General features: G+C 32.4%; 1 protein-coding gene and 1 long non-coding RNA gene across 2 annotated transcripts; both read left to right on the plus strand.

The window, feature by feature from the left end:
* Nucleotides 1–4,019: 4,019 nt before the first annotated feature.
* Nucleotides 4,020–5,679, plus strand: LOC147498840 (uncharacterized). The gene is made up of 3 exons (XR_015195461.1): nucleotides 4,020–4,220; nucleotides 4,314–4,431; nucleotides 5,599–5,679. It is a non-coding gene; the product is annotated as an uncharacterized LOC147498840 (long non-coding RNA).
* A 1,315-nt stretch (nucleotides 5,680–6,994) lies between these two features.
* On the plus strand, nucleotides 6,995–13,508 carry LOC147498841 (mechanosensitive ion channel protein 6-like). The gene is made up of 7 exons (XM_086563354.1): nucleotides 6,995–7,455; nucleotides 8,236–8,354; nucleotides 9,301–9,397; nucleotides 9,877–10,022; nucleotides 12,188–12,311; nucleotides 12,571–12,864; nucleotides 13,503–13,508. Exons 2-7 carry the CDS (start codon nucleotides 8,338–8,340, stop codon nucleotides 13,506–13,508), a joined length of 684 nt encoding a protein of 227 aa, XP_086419480.1. The 5' UTR covers nucleotides 6,995–7,455; nucleotides 8,236–8,337.
* The last annotated feature ends 583 nt before the right edge of the window (nucleotides 13,509–14,091 follow it).

Here is a 14,091-nt window from a genome sequence, read left to right on the forward strand (position 1 = left end):
AAAAATAAGAATAATAAAATTAACTGAGTTCAGTTCCAAAAACCATAAAAGTTACTGACATATGTTTTAAAAGTAACTATCATATACATACAATAGATCCAAGAGATACTTGACCCAAATTGTACTTAAAAACCACGAGCTCAACATTCAACCAATATCATTGATTACAGGTAAATAAGTTACAACTTAAAGAAACTTAATAAAAAGAATAATAACAAAATAATCATCGATATCATTATTTCAGTACCTAAAATATTAAAAGTTACTGACAGATGCTTTGAAAGTAATTGCCTAAATATGTGCATTAGATCCAAGAGATACTTAGCACAAAATGTACTAGAAAAACACGAGTTCTATCTTCAACCAATATCATCGATCATAGGTCAATAAATTACAACTTAGATAAACTTACTCGAAAAATATAAAAAAATAAAAATAAATAACCTACATCATTTGAGTACCCAAAATCATAAAAATTACTGACAGATGTTTCAAAAGTAACTACTAAATATGTGCACTATATCCAAGAGATACTTAGCTCAAAATGTATTAAAAAAACACGAGTTTAGCTTTCAACCAATATCATCAATCACAAATCAATAAATTAAAATTTATAGAAACTTAATTGAAAAAAATAAAAAATAAAATAATCACCACCATTTCAGTATCCAAAATCATAAAAGTTATTGAAAGATGTTTTGAAAATAACTACTAAATATGTGCACTAAATCCAAAAGATACATACCCAGCCCCAGCCTAAAATGTACTAAAAAAATACGAGTTCAACATTCAACCAGTATCATTTAGATAAACTTAATAAAGAAAAAATAATATAAAATAAAATAATAATCACCATTTCAGTACCCAAAATTATAAAAGTTGTTGAGATATGTTTCAAAAATAACTATCAAATGTATACATAAGGTCCAAAATATACTTAGCCCAAAATGTACTTAAATAATACGAGTTCAACATTCAACTAGTATTTTCTATATACAACAAATATATTTATCAGTTTATAACTCGATCACAAATCAATAAATTAAAACTCAGATATATTTATGCTAAAAAAACAAGCATTTTAATATATATATATATATATATATATATATATATATATATATATATATATATATATATATATATATATATATTTGGTATGTAAGAAATAATATTTAATTATAAGTGACAAACAGATTCGTCATTATGTAGCTGATGTACTGTTTGAAAGTAACTACCAAATTCGTACATTATAGGTAAGAAAATTTTTACACAAAATGTATTGAAAAAAAAATGCAAGTTTGTTTTTTCATGTTCTTCTAAAACACCTGCTCCACAATCAAATATCCAACACTCATTGTCAATTCAACTTATCACATTAGAATTTTTTCTCCATTGGATAATTTACCCTTCAATTTTGAACGTCTTCAAACTACTAAATAAAAAAAAAGAGATTGGAAATACCTTTTGACAAAGTTGTTACTTGACAACTTACCTTTCTTATGTCTTGGAACTATGATAAGGTTTTAGCGTATCCAAACACACAAAGGTAAAACCTTTTTCATTTGTTGTACAACTTTTAAGTGTAGCTAAACTAAATGACGAGTTTTACATCTTGTTGAATTGATTTTTTTAATATCTCTAACAAAAATGGATTTTTGTAGATTAATGATGAAGATACAAACAACCAAACTAAAATATGAAGTTGATATTTGTTTATTCCATGTGAATTATATATGAACAAAAACTTTAAAATGCATAATATAATTGGTTGCGAGAGAATAGTTATTCAAATGAAGAAGATAAATGTAGGGATAATGAAAATGGTAAATGGGGAAAAGTGAATAACAAGAGAATTGAAGGATTAAGAAAAAAAGTTGAAAAATAAAATAAAATAAATTATGTGGAAATGAGCTGAGTAATAAGAAATGTAAGAAGAAAATGAGATATCTTGTTGTTTTCCCGCCTAACTATTTTCCCGCCCAACCATTTTCCCGCCCAATTCATTATGTCTTTTGTCACCTTACAAGTGAGAGACGACAAACAAACTCACATTTTGTATATCGACAACTTTACTCTTTTGTTAATTGTTTTATAAGCTAGCAGCTTTTTTCCGCTCAATTATTCTGCCTAACAATTTTTTTTCCAAATTCATTTTGTCTATTTTCATCTTATAAGTGAGCGACTGACAAACTCATATGCATTGTATATCAGCAACTTTACTGTTATACATTGACTAATAATTATCCCATCTACTGATGAAACTACTTCATGATTTAGAATTTCGATTTTGTTGGATTGATGTAATAAATTTAAAAAGAATATGAATTTTATCATTTTAATGGAATATATCTTTTGTTAATTTTATTATGAGGTATCTTTTATTATTTTGCAAAGAATATGAAATTTGTTATTTGAATGAAGATGGATTGTGTTAAATTTATTGTTTTATTATTTATTAATTATTTATATCTATTATATTTTTAGTCATTTAAATTATTTAATAAATAAACAAACTAAAAAATCAATGATTGAGTGTAAGAGGAGAGAGAAAAGTGTAAGAGGAGAGAGAGAGAGAGTACTGTTTTGTTAAAAACAAAACTCAAATACATCAACATCATTAGGACAAAGAGAGAGAAAAGTGTAAGAGGAGAGAGATTGTAGGAGAAGAGATAATATTGTTTAGTTTTTATTTGAAGGACAAAAATGTCAAAAGCCGCATTGAAAATCAAAATTGGAAGTGGGTTACTACTTGAGAACAAATTGGCATTATGGGTTACTACTTAGGAAATTACCTTTATTTTTTTGTACAATTGTACTGAAAAGAAACTATGCATTAAAAGTGGGAATTTGGCCCTAACGACCCTAACCCGGCCCAACCCTAAGCCCTATAAAGCATTCACAGAGTTTAGGGCAAGACTGGCCTGGCCCTAATGCCTTTTAAATTAGCCATAGCTAAGATTATGAAACATAGGTCCGACTCTAATTCAATCCTCATTAACCCAACCCTAATCAATCTATAGTTATAGTTTCACTATAAATGTACATATTATAATTGTCAAACTCTTTATTAAATATTTCCAATTAAAATAACACCGTCATTTGTAATTTACTATTTACTATATGAGTACTTCTAATAATTTGTTTTATATCATAAAAAACTTGTAAACATAATTGTTTCTATCTCACAACTCACAACTCCCCATCTAACCTAGCAGCCAAGAAGAATATGAGCACTAAGCACTAGCCTAATGAAAAATAAGTTGATGTCAGTAAAAACTCATTTCAGACTCTGTCTTTGTGATCTTCAATGTTAAATGTAATTTTGGTGAGGTTTGAGTACAAGAAATAACATATTGATGTTAGTGAAAACTCTTTGCAAAATGTATCTTGTGCATTTTAATTGTAATTTTGAAATACAAATATGAGTCTTTTTTATTATATTTAAGTTTATTAGATTGTGGATATGCATTTTTAATTGTTGAAGTTATCAGGAATTATTACTAGATTGGTTGTTATTCCAATTTCAGAGGCAGGACAGGACTAAGGTTCTGAAATATAGATTTAACCCTAATTCAGCCCTCTAGCCTGACCCTAATAAAATCCTAGTTATTTCAATTTCAAAGTGGTGGGGCTTTGAGTTTGTAGATCTCTACTAGTAGTAATACCTATAACTATCATGGATCCTTAAATTCATCCGGTTATTTTTCTTACGCATAATACCCCTGGATGAATACTTAAATAAAAAACACTCATATAATATTTAGAAGGGCTGCTTCGTCTTTTTCGCCCTTTGCAAATTTAATATACTGATTTTGTCCTTAAATTAAAATATTGTTTAACACTTTTGAATGGGAGTAATTGGTCATTCCATGTGGTGGTTGATTAAAATTTCAAATCCACGCTTCTATTTTGAATTGTACGCACAATAAATATAATTAATTGGCTATTTAATTAGTAACTTAATTACCCTTTAATTTCCATTAATACCGATTGACCAAGGGTTTCTCTCCCTCTAAAAAGAAACGGTCCATCGTCTCTCATCATTCTCTCTCCATCTCCTAAACCCACCAATTCTTAGATATGTGAAAATATAAAAAATCCTTTCTTCTCCTGGTTTTTGAATGGCACCATTAGACAGGACACAAGCTTAATATCTGAAATTGCTATCAATCACGTCAGTATCAACATCAGATGATTGAGATATTCTTTTAATTTGGGTAAGCATTATATGTACTGGAATGAAGAAAAGTCTTTCTATTTACTAACTGTTCAAAACATTAAACTAATATGGATTTTTGGTGTATTTAAAGTACATAATCTTCCGCCGGGGCATTGGGATTGATAGCACAACCGATTACTTTTTCATGGATCGGAGAAAGTGGATGTGATAGTCTCGCGTTTATCTGCGTGGTTTCTTAGAATAACAAGGTAAGTTGTTTGTTTTGTATATGGAAACACCAATTATTCTCACATCCATTGTGACTTTTAGTTTCCTTAAATCAAACATGATAAGTTTACGTCTCCGTCTCCTTTTGTTCGATATGGTGCTTCCAGGCTGCATTACATTTTTTTCCAGAAAGCCACGTGTTATGACCCCAAAACGATCCAAATTAAGAAAATTGATGAAATAAAAACTGAAGGAGAGGGGGTGTTGATTTCTGATTGGTTGTCTGTATTTGTGTTTTTTAGTTCAATTTGATAAATTTTTGGTTGGATTAGTGTTCTACATTTGGGAATTTACATCGGATTGATGTTTGATTCATTTTTTTTTTTTTTTTTACGTTTGGTTGTAATGTTGGTGATGTGGTATGGTTGGGAGTCATGTTAGGTTTTGGTAATGAGGGGTTTTTAAGGTTAGGGTTGAATTGTGGTTGGTTAATTAGGGTTTGGGTGTTAGGGTTTTTTATGTGGTTGGACTTGAACTGGACTTGGAGTAGTTGAGTAACTGATTTTTTTTCTATTTGCGAATGGAATTTTGTTGGTGGTTGTTATGGGATGTTATTTTGATTGAGTAACATGAACATTGATTCCTTAAAAGTGAGGATTTTCTATTTGCTAATGAACATTGATTCCTTAAAAGTGAGGATTTTCGCGAGGGATTAACTCTTGTCAGTGCCTCTTTGAATGTTGAGTTGTGTTGGAGACACCGTAATGACATTAGACTAAAGCTCCATGTGGAGTTGAGGCTGAGGCGGTAGACATTGGACCTCTTTGTTGTTCCGCCTCAGTTGCTCCGTGTCAAGTTCTTAATGCATAATGGTTCTGGATTGTATTGACACACTTGCTTTGATTGAAATTGCATTCTTTTGATAATGGCGTAGGTAACATGAAATGTACTGTAAACATGTAGGACCCTGGCCTGGGGTCTGCTGAGTGGGAAAGACATTTGGGCCTAAAATGATACATTAAACGAAATATGGGGTTTTATGTGGAGGATACTATTTATTACATTTAGCCATTCAGGTGTCATTTCATTCATGATTGACAGTAAGAGCAAATTGGACATTCTTTTGTAGCTTTGGAATTAGGTGTTTCATATATGTTCAACATATGGAACTTGCATTTTGTAATTTACATTTGCTCTATTGATTGTAGGAATTCCCATTTTTTAACTACCTTTGCAACCTATCTCCCATTAAACCTGTCAAGGCGGCACATGTTGCACAAGGCTTTCCAGTGTTTACATCACCGCGCCTTAATCCACATCCAAAAACAAATTTTCTAAAGAGGTGAGGCTTTTGGTTTACTAGGTCTTTGTAATTTGGTATATTAATGTTTTTGTCGTTCATATAGTTGAGATTACAGTTGCTTTTGATTGGATGAATCTGTTTCACTTACGTGCGAGTCAAAATATTAGCACTCTTCAAATGCAGCACTCTCTCGAGCATGAACATAGAAGAAATCTGATTCGCGGCGGGTTCAGATATTTCTGAACGATCTAGTAGGAAATTGATGGTTGGTATTGTTCCTTGTATTAAGTAAAGCTTGTGACAACAAGGATTGATTGCAAGTTCAACCCAAAGATCCGTCGGGGATGTGTGGGCCGAATACCTTGGTCGATTCTCGTTGAAGTTGGTTGTGATTCTTCAGATTCAGCCAATTTATGTTTGAATCAAAATTTGGTGATGCACCGAAGCGTTACAAAGTGGATGCATTAGATCTAAAGAAACCACGGTTTGGCCTTCAATCTTTGGGGACAAAATGTTGAAAAATATGGAGGGTGAAACCGATGTGCAGATTATATCCTCGGTTGGCATTGAGGAGAACCTACAAGGGAACGCACTGGCAGTTGTTGAAGCAGAAAATCACAAAGGTGAAAGGCAGTCCGTTGAGCATCCAGATCTAATATCTGAGGATATCAAAGACATCAATTCGTCTGACTTCTCTCATCAGCTTCCATTTGCTGCACAAAGTTTCACACATTTAGATACCCAGGTTATCACGGATCCTTTTGTAATTTATCTTAAAGAAAAAGAAGCTACATTTTATTGACAAATTAATTAAATATCTACTCGGAAGTCTTTGCACTATGAACTCAAAGATATTAACTTTTAGGGTGGCGAAGGAGAGCAGGAGGGGAAAAGCGACAAAAAACCCCAAGTGCTACTTGAGAATCTTCTGATTGATGAGCATGCGGTACTATCAAATGAATCAGTTGAGAACAAGATCGGCAATCTTGAGGTGCCTAGAAACATATCTTTTTTTTATACTATTTAGTAAATCAGTTTATAGGTTTAAACTATCGTGAACATATAAAAGTCAAAATTAGTAAATGGTGGGATAAAGTGGATCAATGGTTACGGCTTGTGAATTATGATCAACCTTGGATACACAATTGTTGACTTATCAATGTGTCACAAGGTATGCATAAGGGTGTTGACAAACATGCAATACCTTGACTAAAAATTTTCATTGTCTTATGAGTAGGAGATCTACCATGGACAAGTGAACAACTTGTGGTATGCATACTAGCATAACCAAATAAATGGTGTCGCTTTACACCGGTTGCTGAGTTCTTTTTTGCAAATGATTGGATCCACAATAGTCATGCAAGGTCATTTTTTCTCCATTCCCATACTAACATGCATGTGACCTACTAACACAATAAGAGTTTTTTTTGGTTAATCAATAAGTCCTGTCATACTAAGAGTTGTTAATTAGTATGAGTGAATTGGCTTGCATTTCAAGATTAGCTTGCATTTCTCTATTTTTTACGAGGGGATTAGTTTGCATTTCAACATTCTTTTACATGGATTCATGTACCAACAGGGTACTTACTTGAACATAAGCTACTATACTTATTTCAGTTTAGGATCCAAAGTTTTTTGTAGCATATATACTTGATAAACCATTTTTTTTTTGGTGTTTCAGGCGTCTTGGATTGCTAATCCTTTCTAAGATAGAATGAACCATATTGTTTTATCATTCCAATTAATTTCAAAGGTGTGAACGGTAAGTATCTATTGGTTATATGCGCTTTTACAATTTACAATTTCCTTATATTATTTGTATGCAAAAAGGTAAAGGAAGTTAGATAATTTAATATTTTAACATACTAAGTTGCGCGTTAGATCTTACGGAGTTGAGTGATATATGTTTCTTGAGTCACCAACCTATTTTGTGGCGTAAGGATATTGCTCTGCATTCCATTGTTTGTTATTTGTTTTATTGTAAATTCTGTTCGTGTGATACTGTAGTACAAGTGCAAAATCTTAATCTTGCTTAAACTTTTTACCGACAAGCGTCCTAGAAAACTTGGCAACCCACTTTGTGAGTTACATACTTGGAAGTAAAGGACACTTTTTTGTCTTGGAATTCGAAATACTATGTAATTTATTGGAATCTCATGATGAAAAATGTTGTTTTTACTCAGGTGAAATGTATGCAACTCATTGAGTTGGCGGATAACACTCCTCCAATTAGTTAATTTATCAACAGTAAAACCTCAAAGTTTTATTCTCATATCAATCATCTCTTGGTAGGGCAGTGATGCAATATAGGTGGACATTTATGTTTATTGGCATTTGACAGGCGGACTCCTATGGCATCTTTATAAGCGGACGCCTATAGTTCCTTTATAAATAATAGGCGGGGTGCTCATGTTTTTCTTTTTATCGAACTAAGTTTTAGTATATATATGGTGCACTATATATGGTTGTTTTGATAATACATAGTCTTTTATATGGTGTTAAATATAAACTTTATTCTAAAAATGTGTCTTTCGTTTTGTAGCTCTCGGTGATAGTGCATTACTCAGATTTTCTTGCTGGTGGGTTGAGATAAATTCCTAGACTATGGAGATCGATTTGGTTCATAGAGATCGATTTGGTTCATATGAACTTTAAAGCTAGGTATTGTCTACTATTCGTTGAGGAAACCCGTGTGGACACATATACTTAGACATATATTAGTTACGTCATTATATGGTTGGGATTTCAAATGTACTCCTTTGATATTTTGAAGATGCAATTTATATCAAAATCTCGGCATACAATTCAAGTAAAAAAAGAATGGAACTACAGGTAATCGATATATATTAGGCATATTAGTCCCATTATTTCTTTACCCTTAGAACTACCCAAGAAAAGAAGAAAAGTTAGCTAACTGTAATATTTTGTTTTAATATTCTTGAAAAGAGAACTATTACTTTCGGTTGCAGTAAGTGAACTTCAATGAATTCTCGAGTACCATTACAGTTATAACCCTACTGGAAAGAATCATTGCTTTGAAACAGTAATACCTTTTTTACCGGTTTATAGAAGCATTGATGATTGTAATGAAATGCTATTTGTGTCTGGAGCCTAGAGGTTAGATTCACATGCTAATTGTTAGTTGGGGGAGATATATAGTGTTTTTTTTTATATATTTCTGAACACCAGTTAGTATGTTTTTTTCTCATGTTTTTTATTTAGTTTTTTGTCCATGTTTTTTCACTTTGCTTGACATCTTTATTCAATACTTAGAAAAATAGTTACACGAATTTCTTTGTTTTCAAAGAAATTGACTTTGACTTTATGCATGTGTTAATGCATGCCATTTGTCCGTAGTTTTGCACACAGGCACACAACGTTGTTTTAGCATGTTATATATATATATATATATATATATATATATATATATATATATATATATATATATATATATATATATATATATATATATATAAATGGAACTCTCTGTAGTAACTTTTCTGAATTTTTATTGAACTCTATTTGATCTTCTATAGAGTTCAAAGATTAGTTGCCTTTTTTATTAGAAATCGATTTTGTGTATTCTGTCTTTATTTGATATTTGCAGGTTGCCTTCTTTCAGTTTTGACCTCTTTACCCGACCTTGCCTATCGCTTTGTTTGTCACTATTTTCGATCAGAGTTGCCTTTAATTCAATAATTGAGGTAAGTTATGCTCTGAGTTATTTTATGTAGTTTTTGCAATTTCTTCTTCTATTTCTTTTTTTCCTAAAGTACATTTTCCATTCTTTTTTCATTGTATTATTGCCTTATAGACTGCGCACTTCACATATAACCAAGTCATTTTCCATTTGCTAGCGTTTGGAAATGGGTAGGATCGGAGGCCATCCAAATTTGCTTTCTGTTAGTGATAATAATGTGCGTCAACAATAACAACAGGCTTAGAGAATTAGAGAAAGAGAGAGTCAAAGAAATTTGACTTCAGTATAGATAGCCCACCGAAGGGAGCATATCCGAATGAATTATTATCGACGAGTCCAAAACCAAAAAAATGAACAACTTGCTTCTCAGAGAGAACGCATGCGTGTGGCATGGCGCTCACCTCGATTGATAACACATTGTACCTACGTAATATTATGTTGTTATCAATATATGAAATAAATTATCACTGTATTGCCTTTCAGCTTGAGTGTTTGGCTCATCAAGTTTTAATTGGTGAAGGCAATTGTTCCAAGCCATCTCTATGGTTAGTTTCCCAGCCATCTTCGTTACTATCTTCTCTCTCTCAAAAACATGTTCAAAGCAGGCACATCCAATCTCGATCTATAAGGTATGCATGCTGATGTCATTCAAACTCTATTTTATATTAGTAGGCTTAATAAAAAATGGTGTTAATCTTACATTAAACTTTGATATCCTTTTCTGTTTAAGAAAAAAGATTTGCATTGAATTACTTTAACATGATCTTAAGTGCTCATACATTTAAGAATACAATAGTTAAGGATAGGTGTTGGAGGTCAGGAACTTTTTCTTTGAAGAAAAGAACATTTTTCCTCTCTCCGACTATAAATTTCAGGAATTTTTCTAAACTATTTGGTGTAAATTAGTAAATATAAACATGCATTTATTTCACAAAATTTACCTAGAATGGTTTGAGTGTATAAATTTCCGTGATAATTTAAAAGAAGATATAGTTTGTGAACCACTACTGAGTTCTGAAGAAGAAGAGACACGCAAGAATACAATCTATATCATGTTCATTGATCGTGTTTACAATCTATATCACTGGTATTCTGATACGTCTCTATATATGGGTCATCTAGTTCTTTAGGTAAAATGAAGATTTTAAAACTATTAGAAACATGAAGTCTACAGCCTAAGCTAATTAAAGATTTCCATATTTTTTATTAAGAAAGGATAGATGTAGTGTTTACTGTTAATCATCTTTCATGTGCCTCAGATTCAGGTTTATCACTCTTTGGGATTACTTTGTTCTAATTGATTTAATTTGTTATCTCTACCACTTCATGTAACAATTCATAGCCCTAGAGTTTTATAGTATAGGTTTGAGGCAGTGATATAATGATGGTGATTGTACCACCTTTACGCTGGAAAAATAAAGTTTTTTATGGGTATGGTTCACTTTTGGAAAAAAAGGAAACTGATCTACAACTTCTTTATCGTTGTGGTACTCTGAATTGATCGACGTATATATAGTAGCATGTAGTGGAAAGTTAAACACCTTGGTTACAAGCTTTAGTGTTACCCCTTGGTCCTAAGCTGACAATGGTGTTTTGATGAAACCGAAATAGATAAATCTTTATGTGAACCTTTATAACAATTGTTAAGCTTATGAGTAACAGTCATTGTTCAATGTTAAGCTTTATGCATGGTATGGTTAGTAAGTTTTATTAGTGTTGTGATGATATGAGAATGATTTGTTCCTTAGTATTGTGCATTCATTGTCTATAGTTCCTAAAGGATGGCACGCATAGTTAAGGCCTTTGTGCCTTTGTGTTTTGTCTGGTGATTGCTCCTTTTTAATGTCTCCGTCAAGGCATCAATATGGCAGTATACATCCAAAGATGTTAGAGCTGTTAAATTTTGTAGTTGTCATTCGTATTTGCCTTTTGTGCCCTTGGAGATTCCTAAAGAGATTTAGAGATTGTAGCAATTGTTGAAGTTGGATTTCAGTGATCTTATGTTGGTGGGCTCAGTTCCTCGGGAGATCAATTAGACAATGTAATCTACTTAGAGATCTTAGTATAAATGAGCATGCATATCAGTATGAGGATATTAAATTACTTTTACTTATCAAAGAAAACATCTTGATGGTAGTATTCCAAAGAACACCAATTAAAATTTAAATTAGAATTGTAACATAAAGTGTGGACATTGCCGATAGAAGCTACCACATTTTCTGCACTACCATTGCTTCGGGTGAATCTTACATATATTTTTTTCTAACGGAACACCTTTGAAGAGACCAATGGGTAAGAGAAGCAATAGCGCCACACTTACACATTGTTTTCCAACACCATAAGCTAGAGCAAAGCAAATTATATAAGTTTGAAGTTCTGCCTGTCAATATGTCAAATCGGGCCTTAGGGGGTTCGTATTTTAACAGTTCTTATAAGGTACTTCCAAATAGTGCAGGTCATGTAAACATCAAAGCAAATTGTCTATTTTGTATTTACTTTGTAATTAGAGGATCTTAGGTCAATATATTTGGCAGTGATTGTGTGCAGTTAGTGTATGCACAGCTTGAACTTTTAACATTGAGGTGTTAGATGGCCATAGAGAAGTACTTGTTTGGGTTCTTCTTCACGTTAGGTGGAGCAGTTTTGTTGGCATTATCCTGGCCTTTGATTGAGAAGGCTTTTAGCAAGAGCAGTATACCATATGTGACATTATAGAGGAAGCAAATAGGATTATTATATGCTTCCTATCAATTGCCATTCTCTTAAGTTCGCATGTTCTGTCCCTTGGTGACAGGTATATCTATCTAGAGGATCTGATGCGTTTCATAAGAGAGGATGAAGCTTCAAAGACAATGAGTTTGTTTGAAGGAGCAGTGGAGACCAAGCGGGTCAAGAAAGCATCTCTTAAGAACTGGGTGGTAAAGATCTTTGACCCTGTTCTTCGTTTCAATTATACAATTTAAATTAAAAGTCATCATGCCAATTGCCCAAGTTCTAGATTTGTTATCCTCCTTTGATAGATGTCATCAATTTATCACCCTGGGGGCTGGGAATTGTAAAGAAGAAGAATGTCTTGACTTCATTCTTTGTTGCAATTGTAATATGTGTTTTCAAACTTAAATTTGTGTAAATACAAAATATGAATACAATTTAATTTGTTGCACCTTTTGATTTCAGGTTAATGTTTTCAGAGAAAGGAAAGCCCTTGCCTTGACCTTGGACGATACAAAAACAGCTATAAACCAACTCCACCACATGGTGAACGCTGTTATGGGGATCATAATTTTGGTTATTTGTCTTCTCATACTTGGAATTGCAACCACGCAGCTTCTGGTTGTTTTAAGTTCACAGTTCCTTCTGGTAGTTTTCATGTTTGGAAACACCTGCAAGATGGTATTTGAAGCCATCATTTTCTTATTTGTCATGCACCTTTTCGACGTGGGTGATCGGTGTGAAATGGAAGGTGTTCAGGTAAGAACAAAGTAGACCTGAACTTGTGTCTTTTTGTGTGTGTTGGAATATTTTTTGTTCTAATATGTGATTATATTGTCTCATATGGTAGTGGAAGAAATGAACATCTTAACTACAGTGTTTCAAAGGTTCGACAATCAGAATATCATATGCCCCAACAGTGTCCTCTATACTAAACCTATTAGTAATTACTATTGAAGTCCGGATATGGGAGATGCAGTATGGCATATGGCAATTTAAGTATATTCATCACAATATGTATAACCTTTGTTTTTTTCCCTTCATGTTTATAGTGTCAACTTCAATGAGATACGGGTGTTCATTCTGTTGATAGGGTTCTCTTTTGAGGAGCTAAAAGTTTTTTATTTGGGATTAAATTCAGATAACCATGAAAAAGCTTTGGGATTTCAAAGTAAACTTGGGAATATAACGACGTCGGGATCATTAACATCAAGTCTTTTAGCACCGGCATTGCTCACTTTGACAAATTTGAATGTCATTGTTGTAATGGAAGTATCATATTGCAAATATTTTTCCTGGCCATTCTCATTCAGTTTGCTGGAATTATTTTTAGACTATATGAACAATAGGACCTATATTTGTAATGAGTATATTTGACCTGTTTTAAAAATGTGCAGTCGTAAAGAGAAACACAAGTAGTTGTTATTTGGATGGGCTTCGAGTTGTTATTTTTCTCCTCATGTTCATGATTATGACGAAACTAATAAAAGAATCTTCTTTATTCAAATCTAGACGAAGCATTGTTCTTCAATTCCATGTTTGTCATGTTAAGTAGAGTTTTCATCTCAAATTTATAATGAGCACTACATTATTTTTTCACCTTCGTCACTTGGCAAACAAACATGTCTTTGTTACATTGGTGTTCTTATTAGTTCCATATTGTTTTGGCATGCAAGGCTAATGTCAACTAGAAGTATGCTAACATAATTTTATAAAAAAGTTTCAGACACCAAGATTATTTTCACTTTTTGTTTTGTATAATCTGGCCGGTCTTCCTGTGCTAATGTGGTATGAACTTTTTGGGCAATAGATGATGGGTCCTTACCACGTGCAAGGCACGTGCACAGATGCTAGTATTTGTAAACATTTTGTAATATAAATCATAAATGTGTATTAAAACTAACTAGCATCATGCACGTGCGATGCACGTATTAACAATACATCCATAATAATAGAAATCTTAATAATACTGTTCAATACTATTTA

This window comes from Coptis chinensis, chromosome 5, assembly GCF_015680905.1.
Source record: "Coptis chinensis isolate HL-2020 chromosome 5, ASM1568090v1, whole genome shotgun sequence".
Classification (NCBI taxonomy): domain Eukaryota; kingdom Viridiplantae; phylum Streptophyta; class Magnoliopsida; order Ranunculales; family Ranunculaceae; genus Coptis; species Coptis chinensis.

Excerpts from the sequence above, each read along its gene's own strand:
- LOC147498841 (XM_086563354.1), top strand. Across the intron at positions 9,398-9,876 it reads CCTTTAATTCAATAATTGAG|CTTGAGTGTTTGGCTCATCA; the intron begins GTAAGTTATGCT and ends ATTGCCTTTCAG. Across the intron at positions 12,312-12,570 it reads CATCTCTTAAGAACTGGGTG|GTTAATGTTTTCAGAGAAAG; the intron begins GTAAAGATCTTT and ends TTTTGATTTCAG.